The following is a 21,573-nucleotide window of genomic DNA, read 5'->3' as shown; positions in this document are numbered from 1 at the left end:
AGTCCAAAAATAAATAAATAAATAAATAAAATACAACCTATCTAAGGGGCAACTTTTAATTATAGGCCGTACATATATATAAATATATTTCGTAATAATATATTTTTAATATTAATAAAGGAAGGGATTCAAATTGTACATATTTACAGGAAAAAAAAAAAAATAGTAGCTTGATAAATGTATCAAGAGCTTACAAAAGGACGTTAGCTAATGTGAACCATTGCATTTATATTATCTTTGGCCTAGTCATTTTTGAAATTAATTGTCAAAGATTTCAAAATATTTAATGAATGTCTAATATTAAATTAACTTATCATTAGTTTTAAAAGTTTAAACTAAAGAAAAAGGAAGTTATACTTTCTTTTTTATGTCAAAAACTACAACCTGCTATATATATTGTCCAAAAGAAAAAATAATATATATATATATATATATTTATATTTGGACCTCGCCTAGCCAGAAATAGTTGATGAAGGCTAATGGGTAGATAACCATTGTATTTAATATTTATATTATCTTAGACTCGGATATTCTTTCTTTGGGCTTAATTAGATCTTTACATGTGTGATAGAAGAAGAATCATGATATTTTATATTAACAATTTTTCATAGTTATTGGCGCTCGTGGTCCCTTATAATGTATCTCCATCATTGACAATTTTGGCGATTAAACCATAAATTTCAGTACCACATAATTAATATACACATGGACAAAATTAATTAAACGTGGTGGTGGGGGCCATTGTAATTTTATGTATCAAATTTCCTTCCCCCGTTTTAAACATTGGACATCACAATGACAATGTGACATAGCAATGACGTGCTGCCACCCACCCCTTTTAATCTAAATGCCACATTAAACAGCACAAAGACTAATATGTTATCCTACCTCATCCTCATTGGATCACTACTTATTATTGAGGCCAAGTATGTTTTGTTTCTTTGTATATTCTAATATTATACGTATACAATTTTTATTTTTTTCCCCTAGCTTATAAGAGATGGCATGGTGATATAATGCGTGAAGTGGTAAATAATAGATAAGAAATCAATCAATTATTTAAAACTAAAGACCTAACTGGAAGTGTTGCAAACCCTTTAACATCTTTAAATAAGAAGAAAATTTATTGGAGATCATATATTTACAAATATACATTCTCAAACTTAATTCAACTCATTGGTTCATTATTTCTTATTATAAGCACCTTCGAAAACACTTTTTTCTTTTTTCTTTTTACTGTCACGAAACAAAAAAAAACAAAAAAACTAAAAAAAAAAAAGCATGTTTTGTTGTGCATTGACTTCTCTCTTGAAAACAGCATATAAATAAGCCTATATATATTCTATAAATCAAAATATTTGACAAATATTTTTTATAAATATTATCTTATCCATTAAATTGGTAGATCTATGATATAAAAATCATAGGCAAAACCATTCATAACTTTTCAATTCTTCTCCACCTTTAAAGAAGCATTAAAGCTCAAAAAAATCAAGCTAATTAAGTGATGAAATGGCCAAATTAAGCTCGTGAAGGCAATGGAAATGAATGAAAGTAGTACTTCAAAGTTCAAACAAATTTTGATGTTTAATTTATCTTTCTATGTTTAGAAAAATGACAACAAGTAGTTATGAAATGCTCTTCACATATGGGTACATTTATTTACCCGTTTTGATCATGTGCACGTGTCCTGCTATATTAATAATTTCTAGCATAAAAGATAGCCTAAAGAATATTCCTTTTCTTTTGTTCGTTTCGTGAAGTCTAAAAAATATTCCTTTTCTTTTGTTCATTTAGTGAAGTTTTTCACCAGATAGAAAGATGAGAAATTCTAAAGCTATACATATGGTTCAATGTACTAATATATGTAAACAAATTATCTTAAAGCTGTATATATGGTTCAATGTACCTATATATTTGACAAATACGTGTAAACAAATTATATTAAAGCTGTATATATGGTTAAATGTACCTATATATTTGACAAATGTAAACAAAGTATCTTAATTTTTGATTGGATAAATCCAAAAATGATTATCATTGAAAAGTTATGCCAGTAATTCTTAATAGCACGTGTACACATGCTATGTGTACTGCTTTCATTCATTTCCATTGAATTCACGAGCTTAATTTGCCAATTTCATCACTTAATTAGCATAAATTTTTTTATATAGTTTTAATGCTTATCCAAAGGTGACTAAGCATGGAGAATTTATGAATGATTTTGCCTATAATTTTTATAGGGTAAATATATCAATTCGATAGATATAAATTTAATGGATAAGATGGTATTTATAAAAAAGTTAATATATATCAACTACAACATTACAACCTATACTGCTACATATATGGTACATGTCCAAAAAGAGAACTATTTATATATATATATATATATATGTAACCTATATTTTGGGGGGGGGGGGAAGTTACACTGTACACATGATCAAAAAGTGTTTTCTTTTTTTTTTTTTCTTTTTTTTTTTTTTGGGGGGGGGGGGGGTTTAAATGAAGGAAATAGTAGTTTGATGAAGGCCAATGGGATCAAGATAATTACTATATTCGTTATTCATATTCTCTTAGACTTAGACACTGTTTGGGTTCGTATTTATATATCAGTGAATTGAATGACTTGCCAACAAATATTGTATTTATATTATGTTAATAATTTTTCATCATTATTGGAGCTCCACGGTCCTTGACGATGATAGTCAGAAATTCACCATAATATACGTATGGACAAAATTACACGTGGTGGTTGGGCACAGGGTTTCCCCTCCTCGTTTTCAACATTGGACATCACAAGCTGTGGTTCTCAAACATTTTAGAGAAGAAATATCATAAGAAAAAAATATATATATATATTATTCTTTTGTAAATAAAATATAAAAAATAAAATTTTTCTTGTAGAGGATTTTCATGTGAAATTTTTCTAGAATTTTTTTCTACACTGTTAAATTTTTTCTGAAATTGATCGCTCTTCTTTCCAGTTCATTCTGGAACTTAAACATTTTTTTTTTCAGAATTTACTATCAATACTTTTTATTTGGGATGATATAAAGTTTGCTCTTTGGGCTTGGTTTAGCTTGTATGTAACGGGATGGAGCCCCTTTATAGGCTTACAAATTAGGTGCATGTTTTCCATTTTCAATTTTTTCTGACAGGTACCCACAACTGTTTAACAAACCATTTTCGGTGTTAATTGCAGCAACCATTGTCATGGCTGAGCAGTCTTCACACTGTCGGTGCAGTGGTGGTGTGGGACTGGACTTCACACAACAATGACATTGTGGCATATTAATGACGTGCTGCCACGTCACTTTTGGGTGATGATGACCCGCACGAGTTGTGATGCTGCTCTACTATATAAGAGCATATGCTGCTCTACCACGTACCATATAGAAGCACCTACAGCAGCCATAAAAACAAGTGTGTATTCTTCTTCTGCATACCTAGGCCATGAACTCTCTGTTGTTTTCATGCCAATTACTGCTTATCTCACTCTTCATTCTCTCATCTGATTCTGCATCCGATGAGTTTAACCTTCATTTTCCGAAGCCGATAAGAGGAGTAACTCCCGACGACATCAAGACTATGTATGCGCCATTGTCTGACGACTATGAAATATTATATTACAACCAAACAGTGGACCATTTCAACTACAGGCCACTAAGTTATACTAGTTTTAAACAAAAATATGTGATCAATTCCAAGCACTGGGGTGGCTCACCTGCACCTGTTTTTGTCTACTTTGGTGCCGAAGCGCGACTGACTAATGGTACTGTAACCTATGGGTTTATCGCTGATCATGCCATTCACTTTAAAGCTCTTCAGGTTTATATAGAGGTATTTAATATTTATCTATAAAATGTATATAGTTGTCCCCTATTGGGTGACGCCGTGCTTTTTATATTGCTTAACTAACTCTTGATTACATTTAATCTAAAATAAAAGGATATATATTTCATTTCGGATTACAGATATTTAGCCGACAATCAACTGAACTTCTATATATATAGTTCAAAGAGTTTTTTTTTTTTTTTTTTTTTTGGGGGGGGGGCAATTTTGCTTTAAAAAATAAATAAATAAAGAATTATAGTCTGAGGCATTATTATTGATTTTTGTGATGGTCAACAGCACAGATACTATGGAGAATCAGTTCCATTTGGATCAATTGAAGAAGTTATGAATAATCCAGAGGCTCGGGGTTACTTCAACTCAGCTCAAGCACTAGCAGATTATGCAGAAATCATTTTACAAGTCAGGAATGATTATGGGGCTCATAAATCACCAGTCATTGTCGTTGGTGGATCCTATGGAGGAAGTGAGTAGGACTCTTGTACAACATATTATATATATATATATATATATCATCACTAATGGGATTGTTTATTAATTGGCTACATTTCATTTTTTTTTTTTTTTCTAAAAACCCAATGCAGAAAAAGTAACTCTTTTAATGATAGTCAATTATCATATGGGCGTATGATCATGCCGATAATAGTCGCTAGATACAATGGCATTTTTATATGTATCAATCCTTTATTCAAAACAATTTTAATTTTATTTATTTTAGTCAATTATTCTTTTCTATTTTCATTTTATCTTCTTGTTATCCATTTTTTGGTCTTGGTTTGCTATTGCAGTGCTGGCTTCATGGTTTAGACTAAAGTATCCCCATATGGCACTTGGAGCTTTAGCTTCCTCAGCTCCAGTTCTTTACTTTGATGACCTTGTACCGCATGATGGATACTACACATTTGTCACCAAGGAATACAGAGTAACGTTCTAATTTTTTTTTCTTTTTTCATTTTTCTCTCTTTATTAAGTTAAATGATATATATATATATATACATACAGGTATGACTTTGGTTTTCTATGTAAAAAAAATAGTGATTTTACTACTAAATTATACTTATGAAAATACAAAAAGTATGATCGCCTGAATATAGGATGTAAGCGAGAGTTGCTATGAAACCATACGAGATTCGTGGTCCGAAATCAATAAAGTTGCTGATGAAGAAAATGGGCTATGGAAACTTCATGAAAAATTTCATACTTGCAGGTACATATTTATAAATAATGTGAAGAATTCCATGTCCAAATATACAAACCATTTTGACAAATTATTTACATTTAAAATGATGCTAGAGGTATCAAATTATTTATCAAATTTATTTTTAAAATAATATAATAAATAATGCGGCAATACTAAATAGGATTGTATTTGATTTTCCCTTATCATTATAATATAGCCATGTCATTTGTTAAATAATTACGTGGATATGACTGCTATCTTCAATAAAAAAATTATTAAAATTTAACAAGTTTTAAAAGTAAAATTTCCATTTAAAATAAATAGTTATAAATCATTGGAACCCTATAAATAGCTATGATGATTTGTTAAAGAAATTTGTTAAATCCTTTTGAAAATGGAAACGCTTCGCAAATAATGAAAATCCTACTAACAAGTAACTATGAGTTTAGCAATCTTTCGTATTTCTGAAAAGTGAAAATTACGTAAACCTCCCTTTAAATTCAATTTTTATTTTTATTAGTTTTGTTGTATTTCTTTTAGTGAATTGAAGGCTTCGTGGGAACTTAAAAACTATTTGGACTCAATGTATTTTACAACAGCCCAATACAATAGTCCACCAGCAAAGCAGGATGAAGGTGAGGCCCAGGAGTGCATGTGCTCCCTCAATTTTATTCTTTTTAAATTTGTATATGTAATTAATTTACACTTTTATCCTATAAAATGAAGTTGTGCCCTTTTTAAATTGTAAATTTCTGCTTCAATTTTGACATTTTTTTTTTTTTAAAGCGTAATCTAATAGCCCACATAATCTCTAATAAAAGTAGTATAAATATTTTTAACATGTAAATATCTAAGTGTTGATTATTTAAGTATTTCCTACAATTTTCTATCCTAACTTTTAACATTGATATTAGTAATTCCCTACCTTTAATAGAATTTTTATTTTATTAAATTTCATTATTTTAGTTAGTTTTTATTTTCTATTTTTATTAGTTGGAATTAAAATTATAGCTAACAAATTATAATTAATTAGATTCTTTAATATTAAATTTATTACCTGTTAAATTTGAGACACCTAGGTTAATAAACTTCAAATTTAAAAAAATAAATAAATTAGTTAAAATGAAAATTTCACGAAGTAAATTATGGATATGTAAAATAATACAAACAAAGAAGTTTTTCGTTACTAGTTCCATAGGTTATGAATAGTTATATATTATGTTTATCATTGATATCTAAAGGTATACTTTTGGATAAAGTTTTCTAAATCCGCCATTAAAAACCAGATTATCCTGTTACAAAGCTGTGCCGTGCCATTGATGGAGCTCCAATTGGAAGCGACACACTTGATAGAATATTTGCAAGTGTTGTTGCTTATGTTGGACAAAAGGATTGCTATATCAATGAACCGAACAACTTTAATACTTCTCTACTTTCGGTACCTCTCTCAGGTTGGGGATGGCAGGTATTATATATGTACTAGATTATAATAAAAAGATATATTGAGACAACAAATTTACATGACAATTTAACTAAAAATTTTATTAAATTTTAATTATAAAATTTGTAACTTTTACCATTTAGTATTACATGATCATGTTTTTCACCATTCAATTTTGCTATTATAGTGATGTGTACTACCTTTTCATGGGTAACAACTATCTAATTGTGCATAATTATTAATAATTAACATGCGATTATATTGATTGAATAGAATGGATGTTTGTTGCCCATCTCTTGGTGGGGAAGCTCGTCCACAAACGTAATTAAATTAAGTATTTGTATATTGGGCATGCTATCTAATACAATTATAACACAAGTTAATTAATTTATAAAGAAATATATATAAAGATTAATTGGTTTAGATGTGTTATGAATATATACAGAAATGCAGCGAAATGGTGATGCCTATGTACCGGAGCAATGCTACCATGTTTGAACCTGAACGACCTTTTAATCTAACGGTCTTCATCAAAAACTGCAATGCCACTTATGGAGTCCTCCCTCGACCAAACTGGGTCCCTCTTTATTATGGACTCTATGTACGTATGTTTTCTTTTTATCTAAATCTGTATCATATTTTTTTTCACGCAAGAACGGGGTAAAAAATTTTTTTACCATTTAATTAATTAATTTAATTCGTATTATCTTAGCTTCTGATATATTAATTTAACAAATTTCAGGATATGAAACTGGTTCTCAAAAACTTTGGTAGCAATATCATTTTCTCCAATGGGCTAAAAGACCCTTATAGTATCGGCGGGTATGTAAATAAATTAATTTCAGCAAATGAAATTTTAAGTGCCTTTTAATTTCCTAAAAGACTTTTAATTCTATTTAAATTTAATTTGGTCGATCAACTAATTTTTTTTTTTTTTTTCAATCTCTTGCTCTACACAGTGTATTGGAAAGCATATCAGACAGCATTTTAGCCATTCATACAGCCAACGGTGGGTGATAAAAAAAAAACTAATTCACTCATTTCAATATCTTATCATAAACAAATTAAATACTTAATTAAACAGAAAAAAATTATGGATATCGCCATACTCATTATCATATCGCATGTGGAAAAAGATTGCCCATATGAATTATAACTTAATTAATGAATATTTCACGGGAAAGACCTTTAAAAAAAAATAAAAAAAATAAAAAAAAAGGAGAAAAACTTCAATTCTTTGAATGAAAAAAATGGAACCCAAAACAATCCATCTGAAAAGGATGTAGATTTACTGTTTGTTCCATAAGGGATAATAAAGCATTGGAATTAAGACTCAATTTATATTAAATTTATATTTATATATAGAGATATAAATATTATTTCTTATTTCTTACTGTCAATTTAAATATTAGTAATTTTATACTTTGAGATGTTGCCCAGCTTATATTGGAAAACAAATTTATCCCATCAATGTTGATAGGAGCTAAAAGAAGAATTTAAATGTCCTACCAACATATTATTGTGTATTGTTGACTTTATTAGAATCCAACAAAATAAAAATAGTTCATATATATGTATATTGTTGTTGCAGGATCACACTGTTTGGATATTGAGGGAAAAAAGGAAAGCGATCCAGAATGGTTAGTCAAGCAGCGCGAGACTATAGTGAAGATAATTGAAGCATGGATTGCAAAGTACTATCAAGATGTTGCCGTTGAAGCCTTCACAAAACATGATTATGGTAAGAAGATTGCATTGAAAGCACAAAAGACCTCGCATGGAGGTATTGCACAGTAGAAAGGATATCCAGTCGAAGCATGTCAAAGAGAGAGGGAAAAAAATAATTAATAGATATAATAAACGATGGCCTAATAAGTAAATAATTAATAGATATAATAAACAATGGCCTAATAAGTATTTCCCTTTTTTCTTTTCTAGGAAGGTAATGTGTCAATTTGGAGGCAATGCAAGTGCTAAAACTCATAGGGCATCTTCGCCGTGAGTTCAATTCTTAATAAAAGAAGCTGTTTGCATTTTGAGAACTATAACGCATGTGAACTATGGAATTGAGAATTAGTAGTTAAACATAAGGGTATCTCTATCTCCAACCATGCTGTTTATTTTAAAAAACATATTTTTATTGTAAAAAAGCATTTTAAAGAATTTTCAACAATAAAAATGATATTTATAAAACTATTCCAATAACACTTTTAAAATTAATATATAATTATATTTTACGGGAAAAAATTAAAAAAATAAAAAGCAATAAATGAAAACATTGAAAATTTTAATTTTATAAAGTGGATTTGGGCCAAATTGACTCTATTTTAATTTTTGATTTTAAAAAGCTTATCAAAGATATTAAAAAAAGGGGATTGACTTTTTACCTATAAGATAATGAAAACTAATAACAAACATATTATTTATTTTAATTTTTTTTGTCATAATCACGAACCTATTAGAAATGCTACAAAAAATAAAAAATAAAAATGTTCAATATTCCTTCCTTTTTGTTTTGCTATAGATGAAAATAAACTGCTGTTTCTTTTCCCAAAAAAAAAAAAAAAAAAAAAATCCCATTGACAAGTAAACCGACAATGGGCCAAAACCTTTTAGTTGGGCCTCGTCCAAGGCTTATTAAGATTGAGCCTAATGACCACCATACAGAGTTACAGATCCACGAGGGAGAGAAAAAGCTGGTCTTTTTTTAATTCGTATGGGAGAAAAGAGAAAGCCAGTATATTTTGCGGCTATCAATTTAAATCATCAAATCACAAAAAAATAACTTAATTTTGAGTTAAGCCAGTTATTAACCCAAATAGAAATTCATATAAAAGAAATAAGACAAATACCAGGTAATTCCCTCTTGAGTCTCTGTTTGCTTCCCTAGAAAATATCATTTTCTATTTTCCAAAATAAAGTTGACACTTAATTTTAAAAATGAAAAAAATAATAATAATTAATAAAAATAAATAAATAATAGGCTAGTAATTATTTTCCCTTTTTCTTTTCTAGAAAGGTAATAAATGATAGCCTGATAATTATGTCCCTTTTTCTTTTCCATAAAGGTAATGTGTCGATTTGAAGGCAATGGAATATTAGCAATTAGTTTCTGATTAACTGTTAATCTCATTATTATTATGATTATTATTATTATTATTATATGAATGTCCGTTATCTCCTTTCATTCTATTTTCAAAGAATAAAATGCTTTTTTTTTTTGTAAGAAAAAAAAAATTTCCATGAATAAGGAAGCCCGAGAATGGGCTGTAAGCATTTAGATGGTCTAGTGCAAAGCTACTCATATCAGTCCCAATTGCATATATATATATATGTTATATTCATGATGTGAAAACTGAGAACGCATTCTTTTTATTTAAAGTTAGAGCTAGTGACAAACTAGAGAGGAAAAAACCAGAAAAATAAAATAAAATAAAATAAAGGAATTCAAACAAAGAGAACAAAAACCAAAGAAAGAAGCAAAGAGAAAATCGAAAAGAAAAGAAAAGAAAGAGAAAGACAATGGTATTGAAATGGGGGAGTAAGAAGAAGAGGATGGCAATTGTGTCTTCACCGTCCCATGGGCATCATCATATGTCTTCTTCCACTTCTCCCTCTCGGCGTAGCTATGGCAGCGCAAGTGCCGATAATCGTTGGCAAAGGGGTTTGGTTGGTGCAGCTACAAACGTCTTTTCTCCTCTGTATCGTCCAATGCCAATGTCTTCTTCTGCCTTTCCCTTGCCCTCTCGAAGTTCAACTATCATATATGTGTCTTATAATTATCTTCCATCTCCCTCTCCCTTTTTCTCTGGAAATGGAAATCACTGCGTCGCCACCAACAATCGCCACCTAAGGCTAAGGAAAAGAAGGGTGGCTGCTGAATCTTGTCATCACTCTGGCTCTTGCGGTAGCAGTAGTATTGAAGATGATGGCGATAAGGATTATGATCCAACACTTGATGATCATTGTCCTCGTCTCCACAATGGAAAGAAGAAAAGTCATGGTGGTCATGGGATGGAATTGGTCAAGAAACTAAGGAGAAGGATCATGGATTCCAATTCTAGTTCCAAGAAAATGGTCAAAGACCAAGAAAGCCATAGCCAAAGTCGTGGGGGGCCATACTCCCTCTGGAAATTGGAGCATCTAGAATGAAAATAGCCTTATGTCTTCTAATCCCTCTAGAAATCGCAACATCCAGAATGAGAATCACCTACCATCAAGGGCGGAGGTCATCGCCAAATGTTCTCCATCACGATCTCGCTTTAGTTTTAGCAATCACAATGACGACAACAACGACGCTGAATATAGCCCTGTTAATGGTCGTTGTCAAAGAAAGCTAAGGAACAAAAATATAATCTTGGACATCAACCCTGATCAGAGGAGGATTGTGCATTCCAATTCCAAGAAAGTTGTCAAATACTAAGAAAGCAACAGAGACGGCAATGGGAAAAGTGGTGGAGGCAAGGACACTAGGTTGGATGGCCACAATTTTGTAAATGGAGAACAAGCTAATCAATTAAGAAAATGAAAAATATATTTCAGAGAAAACAAGATGAGACAATAAGTTGTTGTTACTACTGCTGAGTCATCTCCCGATTCGTCTCTCGAGTCTTCTTGTTTGTGTTGAAGACATCATTCTCTCATCTATCTGCCTAGTTGAGCACAACATGCAAGAATTAAAAATATTAGGCTCACAACTAAGGCACCTTCAGGGGGTCATCATGGTCAACACAACAAAAGACCTGAATGAGGGAATCAGAAGAAGAAGAAGTAGCCTACTAGCTTGGCTCTTTAGGATGTCGTCACCAAATGAAAAAAGATCTTCATGAGCTTAGATTCAGAAATTGGTAGCCTCCCTCATATGGAGGTTATGCTTGTTAATTTTCTCTGTACATTCTATTCATGCAATTCTTCAATATTATTATACTTGTTCAAGTGCTAATCAAATAGCTCGTCATACGAATCCTTTGAATCTTCCATATAGGAAAGGTTATAAATGGTTTTCTGATGTTATTCAAGACAATATTTGTACTTCTAGCTCTTCTTAAATAAAGGCATTTTATTTCAAAATAATAATAATAATCATGGATGATTTTACCACTTGATGGTCTGTCCCAATAAATACGTGATTGTGACCATCTATATGAATTTGTAGTGAATATGTAGGGTATAATAGTGATTTTACTCTTGTAAGGAGAGAAAAAAAATAGTAGTCACTATAAACAAAAGTAAATTGAAAAAAAATAACTATACAAAAACCATAAACAAAAGTAAATTAAAAAAAATAACCATAAAAAATCATAAATAGAAAGCTTTTAGATAAAATAAAAAAATAAAAAAAAAATCGATCATGCCAGTGACTTGAAATAAATTTAAAATTAGAGCCAATGACAAAGTTAGTGAGAAAAAAAAAACAGAAAAACAATAGAGAATTCAAATATAGAGAACAAGAACCAAAGAAAAAACAAAGAGAAAATCGAAAAAAAAAAAAAACAAAACAAAAAAAAAGGAAGAAAAAGACAATGGTACTGAAGTAGGGGAGGAAGAAGAAGAGGAAGGCAGTTGTGTCTCTGCCATCCCCTAGCCATCATCATATGTGTCCTTCTGCATCTCCCTCTAGGCGTAACTATAGTAATAGTGTCAATAGTCATTGGCAAAGGGGTTTGGTTGGTGCTACTACAAACGTCTCTTCTCCTCCGTATCGTCCAAGGCCAATGTCTTTTCCTCCCTCTCCCTCTCCCTCTCCTCTTCTTCTAAGGCTAAGGTAAAGGAGGATGGCTGCTGAATCTTATCGTCTCTTTGGCTCCGCAGTAGTAATACTGTTGACAATGATGGTGATGAGGATTATGATCCGACACTCAATGATCATCATCTCGTTCCCATAATGGAAAGAAGAAGAAAAGTCACGATGGTCGTAGGATGGAATTGGTAAAGAAGCTAAGAAGGAGGATCATGGATTCCAATTTGAATTCCAAGAAAATAATCAAAAACCAAGAGCCATGGGTAGAGTCGTGGGGGGCCGTACTCCCTTTGGAAATCGGAGCATCTAGAACGAGAATCACCTTGTGTCTTTTCATCCCTCTAGAAATCACAACATTTGGAATGAGAATCACCTACCACCAAGAGTGAGGTTGTCGTCGAATGTTCTCCATCACAATCTCACTCTGGTTCTGGCAGTCATAATGATGAGGACAACAACACCGAATATAATCTTGTTGCTGGTCATCGTTAGAGAAAGCTAATGAACAAAAATGTAATCTTGGAAGTCAACCCTGATCAGAATGGAAGGATGATTATGCATTCCAATTCTAAGAAAGTTATCTAAGACCAAGAAAGCAACAGAGGTGGCAATCAACAGGTTGATGAAGGCAGTGATATTGAGCTGGATGGCCACAATCTAGCAAATTGAGAACATGCTGATCAGTTAAGAAAATGGAGAATATATTTTAGAGAAAACAAGACGAGACAATAAGCTACTGCTGAGTCATCTCCCAAGTCATCTCCCAAGTCTCCTTTGTCCATGTTGAAGACATCATTCTCTCATCTCTCTACCATAATTGAGCACATTGAAAATTTTAGGCTCACAACTAAAGCACCTTTAGGGGATCATCATGGTCAACAACAACAACAAGAGGCCCAAATGAAAGAATTAGAAGTTGAAAAAAGTAGCCTACTAGCTTGGCTATTTGAAATGTCGTCACCAAATGAAACAAGATCTTTGTTAGTGAAGATTCAAAAATTGATCGCCTCCCTCTGATGGAGGTTATGCTTGTTAATTTTCTCTGTACATTCTATTCATGCAGTTTTTTAATTTATTATACTTATTCAAGTACTAATCAAGTAGCTCGTTATGCAAATCCTTTGAATCTTTCATGTAGGAAACATTATAAGTGATTTTTTTTATGTTATTTAGGACAATATTTGTACATTTAGTTCTTCTTAAATAAAGGCATTTTATTCCAAAATAATAATAATAATTATGGATGATTTTGCTACTTAATAATCTGTCCCAATAAATACGTGATTGTGATCATCTATATGAATTTGTAATGAACATATAGGGTATAGTAGTGATTTTACCTTTTTAAGGAGAAAATAAAAATAGTAGCCATTATAAACAAATGTAAATAAGCATAAACAAAAGTAAATTAAAAAAATCATAACGCGAAAGCTTTTAGATAGAAAAAAGAAAAAATTCGATCATGCCAACAACTTAAAATAAATTTAAAATTAGAGCCAGTGATGAACTCAAAGGGAAAAAAAATAAAAATAAAAAGAGAATTCAAACAGAGAGAACAAGAACCAAAGAAAGAAACAAAGAGAAAAAAAAAAAAAAAAAAGAAATAGAAAGACAATGTTATTGAAGTGGGGGAGGAAGAAAAAGAGGAAGGTAGTTGTGTCTCTGCCATCCCCCAGCTATCATCATATGTGTTCTTCCGCTTCTCCCTTTAGGCATAGCTATAGCCATGCAAGTGCCAATAATCATTGGCAACAGGGTTTGTTTGGTGCTATTATGAACGTCTCTTCTCCTCCTTATTGTCCAAGGCCAATGTCTTCTCCTCCCTCTCCTTCTCCCACTCGAAGTCCAAGTATTGGATATGTGTCTTATGGTTATCCTCCCTCTCCCTGTCATTCTCCCTTTGGAAATCGCAACATCGCCATAACAATCGCCACCAAAGGCTAAGGCAAAGGAGGCTGGTTGTTAAATCTTGTTGTGACTTAGACTCTCGTGGTAGTAGTAGTGTTGATAATGATGGTAACAAGGATTATAATCCGATACTCAATGATCATCGTCCTCATCCCCACAGTGGTAGTGGGATGGAATTGTTCAAGAAACTAAGGAGGAGGATCGTGGATTGCAATTCCAATTCCAAGAAAATTGTCAATGAATAAGAAAGCCATAGGTAAAGTCGTGAGGGGCCATACTCACTTTGGAAATCGGATTGTCCAAAATGAGAATCGCCCTATGTTTTTAATCCCTCTGAAAATTGCATCGTCTAGAATGAGAATCACTTACCACCATGGGTGGTGGTCACTACCAAACGTTCTCAATCTCGATCTCACTCTGGCTCTGACAGTCACAATGACGAGGACAACAATGCCAAATATAACCTTGTTGTTGGTCATCATTAGAGAAAGCTAAAGAATAAAAATGTAATCTTGGACGTTGACCCTGATCAGAATAGGAGGAGGATTGTGTATTCAAATTCCAAGAAAGTTGCCCAAGACCAAGAAAGCAACAGAGATGACAACGAGCAGTGGTGGAGGTAGTGATACTCGGCTAAATGGCCACAATTTGGCAAATAGAGAACATGCTAATCAATTAAGGAAATGGAGAATATGTTTTAGAGAAAACAAAATGAGACAATAAGCTGTTGACATTGCTGAGTCGTCTCCCGAGTCATCTCCCAAATCTCCCCATTTGTGTTGAAGACATCATTCTCTAATCTCTCAGCCCAATTGAGCATAACATGCAAGAATTGAAAATATTATGCTCACAACTAAGGCACCTTCGAGGGGGTCATCATGATCAATAACGACAATAATAACAACAATAACAATAGGAGGCCCAAACTGGGGAATGAGAATAAAAGGAAGTAGCCTACTTGCTCAGCTATTTGAAATGTCATCACTAAATGACACAAAATCTTCGTTAGCAAAGATTTGGAAATTGGTTGCCTCCCTCAAATGGAGACTATGCTTGTTGATTTTTTCTATACGTTCTATTCATGCAATTTTTCAATGTTTTATACTTGTTCAAGTGCTAATCGAGTAGTTTGTCATGCAAATCCTTTGAATCTTCCATGTAAGAAAGGTTATAAATGGTTTTCTAATGTTATTCAGGACTATTTGTACCTTTAGTTCTTCTTAAATAAAGGCATTTTATTTCAAAATAATAATAATAATAATCATGGTTGATTTTGCCACTTAATTGTTTGATCCAATAAAGACATGATTGTAATCATCTGTATGAATTTGTTTGTAGTGAATATATACTAGTATGGTATAATAATGATTTTACTCTTTTCAGGAGAAAAAAATAAATAGGAGCCACCATAAATAAAAGTAAATTGAAAAGAAAAAACAACTATAAAACAAAAAATCATAAACAATAGTAAATTAAAAATAAATAACCAAAAAAAAAAGTCATAATGCCAGCTGCTTCCTCACATGGAATAGAGGCTTTTATATTTTCACAAAGTTATTAAACATTAAAAAATTATAAAAGATTAAAGTATTGCCCTATTTAAACTTTTTATATCGTTACAATAACTTTTAATATAAAAGAGAAAGCACCATGGTTTGATTTTATGAATGTGAATCTCAAAGCATATCAACTGAGTCATCTTTACTATGTTATTTAATCATGTTAAAATAATTATCATTAGAGGATCCTTATAAATCCCTTTTCAAATTTTTCAAAATTCTCCCTTTTTAATTTATCAAAAAAAAATTCAAAACAATTTTATTTTATTTTATTTTTTTATAATATATATATATATATATATATTTTTTTTTTGCAATACTTTTCATTAAAATATTTTGTTTTCCCATGTTTTCTTAATTTATATATTGCACTGCTAACTTAATGGTTCAGATTAAATTATCCCCATCTAGGCTTTAGCTGTTGGAGCTCTAGCCTAATCAGCTCCAAATCTTTACCTTGATAAAATTGCACCAGAAAATGAAAGCTACTCTATTCTCATTAGGATGTCAGAGTCGTTTGCTTTTTCTCTTTTTTTCATGAATTTTTTTAATATATATATATATATATTATATATAGATTATATATATATATATATATATATTAATCTTAATTTAATTATTATGCCTGTTTAAATTGCATTAATCTTTATCATGTTTAAAAGAATAAAAAAGGTATTTCCCACCATCACCAATACGCTCTATATACTAACAAGGTATTTTAATAGGCTACCATCAAATGCTCATTTTTCCATAAAAAAATTTATTTTTTAAAACGCACAAAAAATTGTTAAATGATATTGCACTTTATTTATCATCATGCTATGCCAGAATGAGTTTAATTAGTGACCATCTCTCGTATTAAGATAGGCTAGTGTGAACGTTCATAACTTTTTAACTTGCAGATTAGGTGTTTTTAACTTTATAAACAATAATTTGAAACAACAATTAGGATTTAGAAGCTACCTTTCTCTCAAAAAACTACTTTTGTGTATAAAATTTGAGAATTTAGAGGCTTTTTTTTTTCACTGTTTTGTTGATGATTACTATTAAGTATAGATATGCTTGTAAATGTGTAGAAAAATTTCTAATGCGATGGAACTTCCTGAAAATGTCCATTAATAATGCAATCAAATGAATTAAAAAAAAATTATTACCAAAAAAAATGAATTAAAGAAAAAAAAAAAAGAATTGAAGAAGAAGTTAACTTGCATGTTAAGCATAATAAATGTTTTCTAAACTAAAAACATTTGGTTCACAAGTTATATGAGTTGTGACTTATAAGGAGATTCTTAAAAATAAATTGCATATATTTTGTTAGAAAAAAAAATGGATAAAAAATGAAATAGAACAATTTATTTCAACCACAAAGTAAGAGTCAATTTCGATTTCACGGGTTTTGAATTCTAAGTCGAGGAATAATATCTTTTTTAAAGCCATTAGTTCATTTTAGAGGTGTTACCGAGTTGATGAATGGGCTTCGTACGGAACAACAAAAATAATTCAACTTTAGCGCAACTTTTTTTAACCACTCCGACATTATTAATCTCTTTTTTATTTTTTTTTTCTTTCCTTTTTTGGGAGGGGTGGGGGGATCTCGGCAGGGATACCCTATGATAAAAAGCCATCGTAAAAAAGAAAATTTTATTTTTTGTTTTTATGCAGAACCTCCTGCATTTGATGTTTTACCATCCTTAAATGATTAAAACAGCGTTAATTAGCACACATAAAGCATCAACTATGCCATGTAAATATATAATGCCCGCAACAAATACTTTAATTATCTGTATCATAGGAAATATGAGATAATATTAAATGAGATCGGTCTAACAGTAAAATCCGATCCTCACGTCTATACTACAAGATTATGAATTTAAAATATATTTTAAAAAAAATAAAAATATTAATTATAATCCAAGTAAAAAGGAAAATGTCCATTCAACTTCAAACAAATTAGCTGCTGTCGCACCCAAAGTGCAATTAATTTAATCCTTTATATAATATGGTATTTTTTCGACAACCTCTTAACTTAATTTTCAATATTTTAGGAACTTGGAATTAAGAGAGAGGGACAATAACATAAAATTAACATTGTAAAAAAAAAAAAATGGAGGGGAAAAAAATTGGAAATAGGTACTAAATTGAAAAAGTTAATTAAGCAATGAGTGGTGGTTGTTCTCATGTACATGCATGCTGTAAAGGCAATAAACTTTGTGAATACTTTATATGTTGTTGAAGCCCATCTAAAGTGACGCGTCTAACAGGCTCCATTATCATGTGCTTGTCAAGATCATATATACCAAGTGCAAAAAATCTTTTGAAATTTTTGACCCGGGGAATAGTTGAAGAGCATAATTTCACCATCCAGTCCAATGCTTAGCGGCCGTGCAATTTCTGACGGAATTTCCACCGACAATTTTCTATTCCATTCCCACGTCCACTGCCACTTAATTTCTTCATCACCTATGCATTAATTCTGCATGGTGCAACATTGATTTTGTCACAAATATATGCTACAAGTGAGTTTTGGTGTGACATGTTAGATTTTATGGATCTAAATATACATAATAAATTTTATTAGTCATAAATTACTAACCTCCAAACGCAACCATTGATAAATTAAATCTTTAATCCTGCAAAATAGAAAACAATATAAAGTAGTGCCTATGGACACACTACTCTCAAACCACTCTCAGATCTCTGAAAACCCTAATATCAAAATACCGTATGACATATGTTTGTTTGCTTGCCCTAGACCTTTTATAGTCTCTGCAAATCACACTTATCCATTAATTTTAACACACACAAAATACTAATAATTTAATAATATAATAATACTAGAAAAAAAAATATGGGTAAGTCATTGGGCTTTTAAAGAGAGTTGGTTCTCCAGTCCAATGGGCCAACTAGAGTCTTATAGAGAGTGTGTGACCAAGGACCCTACTACAAAATATTAAAATAAGCCAGTCCCATTAATGGCATAAATAGGCCCTGTAAGTGAGTAATTGATTATGCTAAGTCAACAATTATTAATTTATTTAACATTCTCCCACTTGGACTGCATAATCATCATCATATATAATCCAAACTCACTTACTATAGAATCTCCCGAACCATAATACCATTTCATCCAAATATATAGCAAACCGACAGGGCATAATAATATACTAGACTAGGCAGTAGAGATTCTCTCAGTAAATCTCCCAAAACATGATACCATTTTAACTGAGCACTTTGCATGCCATAAACTCAGTCTAGGTAGTAGAGATTTATCTAACCACTTGCAATCCCCCAACACACAAATATCATTTCGTCCAAGCACATTGTGTATCAACAGGATACAACAATATACCCAAACTAGGTAGTAGGGACTCACCATGGCATCTGTGGATCAACATACACATATACATAGACTAATAGTCTCAACAGGCCTGTAAATATAAGGAGCAATAATATGTGTAATAAATCATCTCATAAATAAATAATGATCCACATACATCAATGTATCAAAATACTTAAATAAATAAATAATACTCAATATGGATATTACTGTAGAAATTATAACAAACTCCTATTGACCCACAGCGGTCTCAGCTGTCTAACAATCCCATACGGGACACATGCTCCTCAAATATGCCTACGGGTAAGGCCTTGGTTAGTGGATCTACCACCATGCTGTAAGTAGGCGTGTGAATTACAGTAATGAGGACTTCTTCAACTTTCTCCTTAACCACAAAATACTTAACATCAATGTACCTCGCACTAGGGGTACCTTTTAAATTATTAGAGAAAGATACTGCTGCAGTATTGTCACAATACATCATAATAGGCCTCTCAATGGAGTCAACCACTCCCAAATTACGAATAAAATTTCGAAGCCAAACTGCATGACGAGTAGCCTTATAACACGCCACATACTCTGCCTCCATAGCCGAGGATGCTATCACTGACTGTTTGGTACTGCGCAAGATACAGCATCTCCTGCCATGATAAATATATACCCAGTGGTAGATTTCTTATCATCCACACAGCCTTTATAATCTGCATCACTATAACCAACAACATCTAGGGAGTTGGTACGTCGATATGTCAACATATGATTTTAGTACTCTGAAGATACCTAAAGACCTTCTTAACTGCTTGGTAATGAATAGGACCAAGATTACTCATAAATCTACCAAGCACACCCATAGGAAAAGCTATATCAAGCCGTGTACATGCTTGAGCATACATCAAACTACCTACTGCTGAAGAATAACGAACATTTCTCATCGCCATCCTCTCTTTATCATTCTTAGGACATTGATCCTTAGAAAATCTTTCACCCTTTGTGACCGGTACACTTCCAGGAGAACAATTATGCATATTAAATCTCTTAAGAATTCTATCAATATAGGCTCTTTGAGACAATTGCAACACATAATTAGTTCTATCTCGAACAATCTTGATGCCCAAAACAAAAGAAGCCTCTCCAAGATCTTTCATATCAAAATGGTTGCACAACATCTGCTTTGTCTCAACCAACAGGTCAGTGTCATTAGTAGCCAAAAGTATGTCATCAACATACAACACCAGAAATATAAAACTGCTCCCACTGACCTTTATATATATGCATCCATCAACAACATTCTCCTTAAAGCCATTTTGGATGACAACCTCATCAAACTTAAGATACCATTGCCTCTAAGCCTGCTTAAAACCATAAATTGACTTCTTAAGCTTACAAACCAAATTACCATTACTTGTTTGCTGGAAGCCAACTGGTTAAACCATATACACATCTTCAAATAAATCATCATTTAGAAAAGCAGTTCTGATATCCATCTGATGCAACTCTAGGTCATAATGTGCCACAATTACCATAATGATTCTAAAAGAATCTTTTGTGGATACAGGAGAGAGTGTCTCTATGCAATCAATTCCTTCCTTCTGGCTAAACCCTTTGGCTACAAGTCTAGCCTTATACCTGTATACTTGATCATTAGAGTCTCTTTTAGTCTTAAAGACCCATTTGCAACCTATAGGCTTACTACCCAATGGTAACTCAACCAAATCCTAAACACCATTTGATGCCATGGATTTCATTTCATCTTCCATTGCATCCAACCAAAAGTTTGAGTGCGAACTACTTATGGCTTCCTCATAAGTGACTGGATCTAATTCATCATTTATGTCAAAATCATGCTCCTACAAGTAAACCTCATAGTCATCAGGAATAGCTGACCTCCTAATCCTTTGTGACCTTCTTAAAGGCATATCAGCATCTACAATAGCTGGGGTATTCTGCTCTTCAATGATGGGTTTATCCTGATCAACTACTGGTTCATCAACTACTGGATTAATAATATCTCTATCAGGAACTACAACACTGTGAATGAATACATTTTCTTCTCTAAATTGAGGCTTCCTTGGACCATTACTATTATCAAATCCAAAATCATCTTCAAAATAAATAGCCCTGTCTGATTCAACAATTCTCGTGGTGTGAGATGGACAAAAAAATCTTGAACCCCTAGATCCTATACAATAGCCAACAAAACATTCACTTATAGTTTTAGGATCCAACTTCTTAACTTGGGGATTATAAATCCTTACTTCAGCATTGCAATCCCATACTCAAAAATGATGCAAATTAGGCTTTCTTCCTGACCACAACTCAAAAGGAGTCTTAGAAACAGATTTACTTGGAACTTGATTCAAAATATAAGCAGTTGTCCTTAAAGCCTCTCCCCACAAGTAATCTGACAAGCTAGAATTTGCCAACATAAATCGCACCATGTCCAACAAAGTGCGATTTTTCCTCTCAGCTATGCCATTCTGCTGAGGTGTACCAGGCATTGTATATTGCACATCAATGCCACACTCACGTAAATAAATTGCGAATGGCCCTGGG

The 21,573-nt window shown here is 32.0% G+C and overlaps 1 protein-coding gene across 1 annotated transcript; it reads left to right on the top strand.

The window, feature by feature from the left end:
- Positions 1–3,387: 3,387 nt before the first annotated feature.
- LOC107408180 (uncharacterized) lies at positions 3,388–8,518 on the top strand. The gene is made up of 10 exons (XM_048467896.2): positions 3,388–3,843; positions 4,135–4,321; positions 4,644–4,777; positions 4,950–5,062; positions 5,576–5,670; positions 6,322–6,500; positions 6,922–7,077; positions 7,219–7,298; positions 7,436–7,485; positions 8,068–8,518. The coding sequence occupies exons 1-10, from the start codon at positions 3,457–3,459 to the stop codon at positions 8,271–8,273; spliced, it is 1,587 nt and encodes a 528-aa protein (XP_048323853.1). The 5' UTR covers positions 3,388–3,456; the 3' UTR covers positions 8,274–8,518.
- Positions 8,519–21,573: the final 13,055 nt, after the last annotated feature.

Source organism: Ziziphus jujuba, chromosome 10 (genome assembly GCF_031755915.1).
Source record: "Ziziphus jujuba cultivar Dongzao chromosome 10, ASM3175591v1".
In the NCBI taxonomy this organism is placed as follows: domain Eukaryota; kingdom Viridiplantae; phylum Streptophyta; class Magnoliopsida; order Rosales; family Rhamnaceae; genus Ziziphus; species Ziziphus jujuba.
The sequence above is the reverse complement of the archived record's forward strand: the minus strand, read 5'-3'. Positions and strand labels throughout refer to the sequence as shown.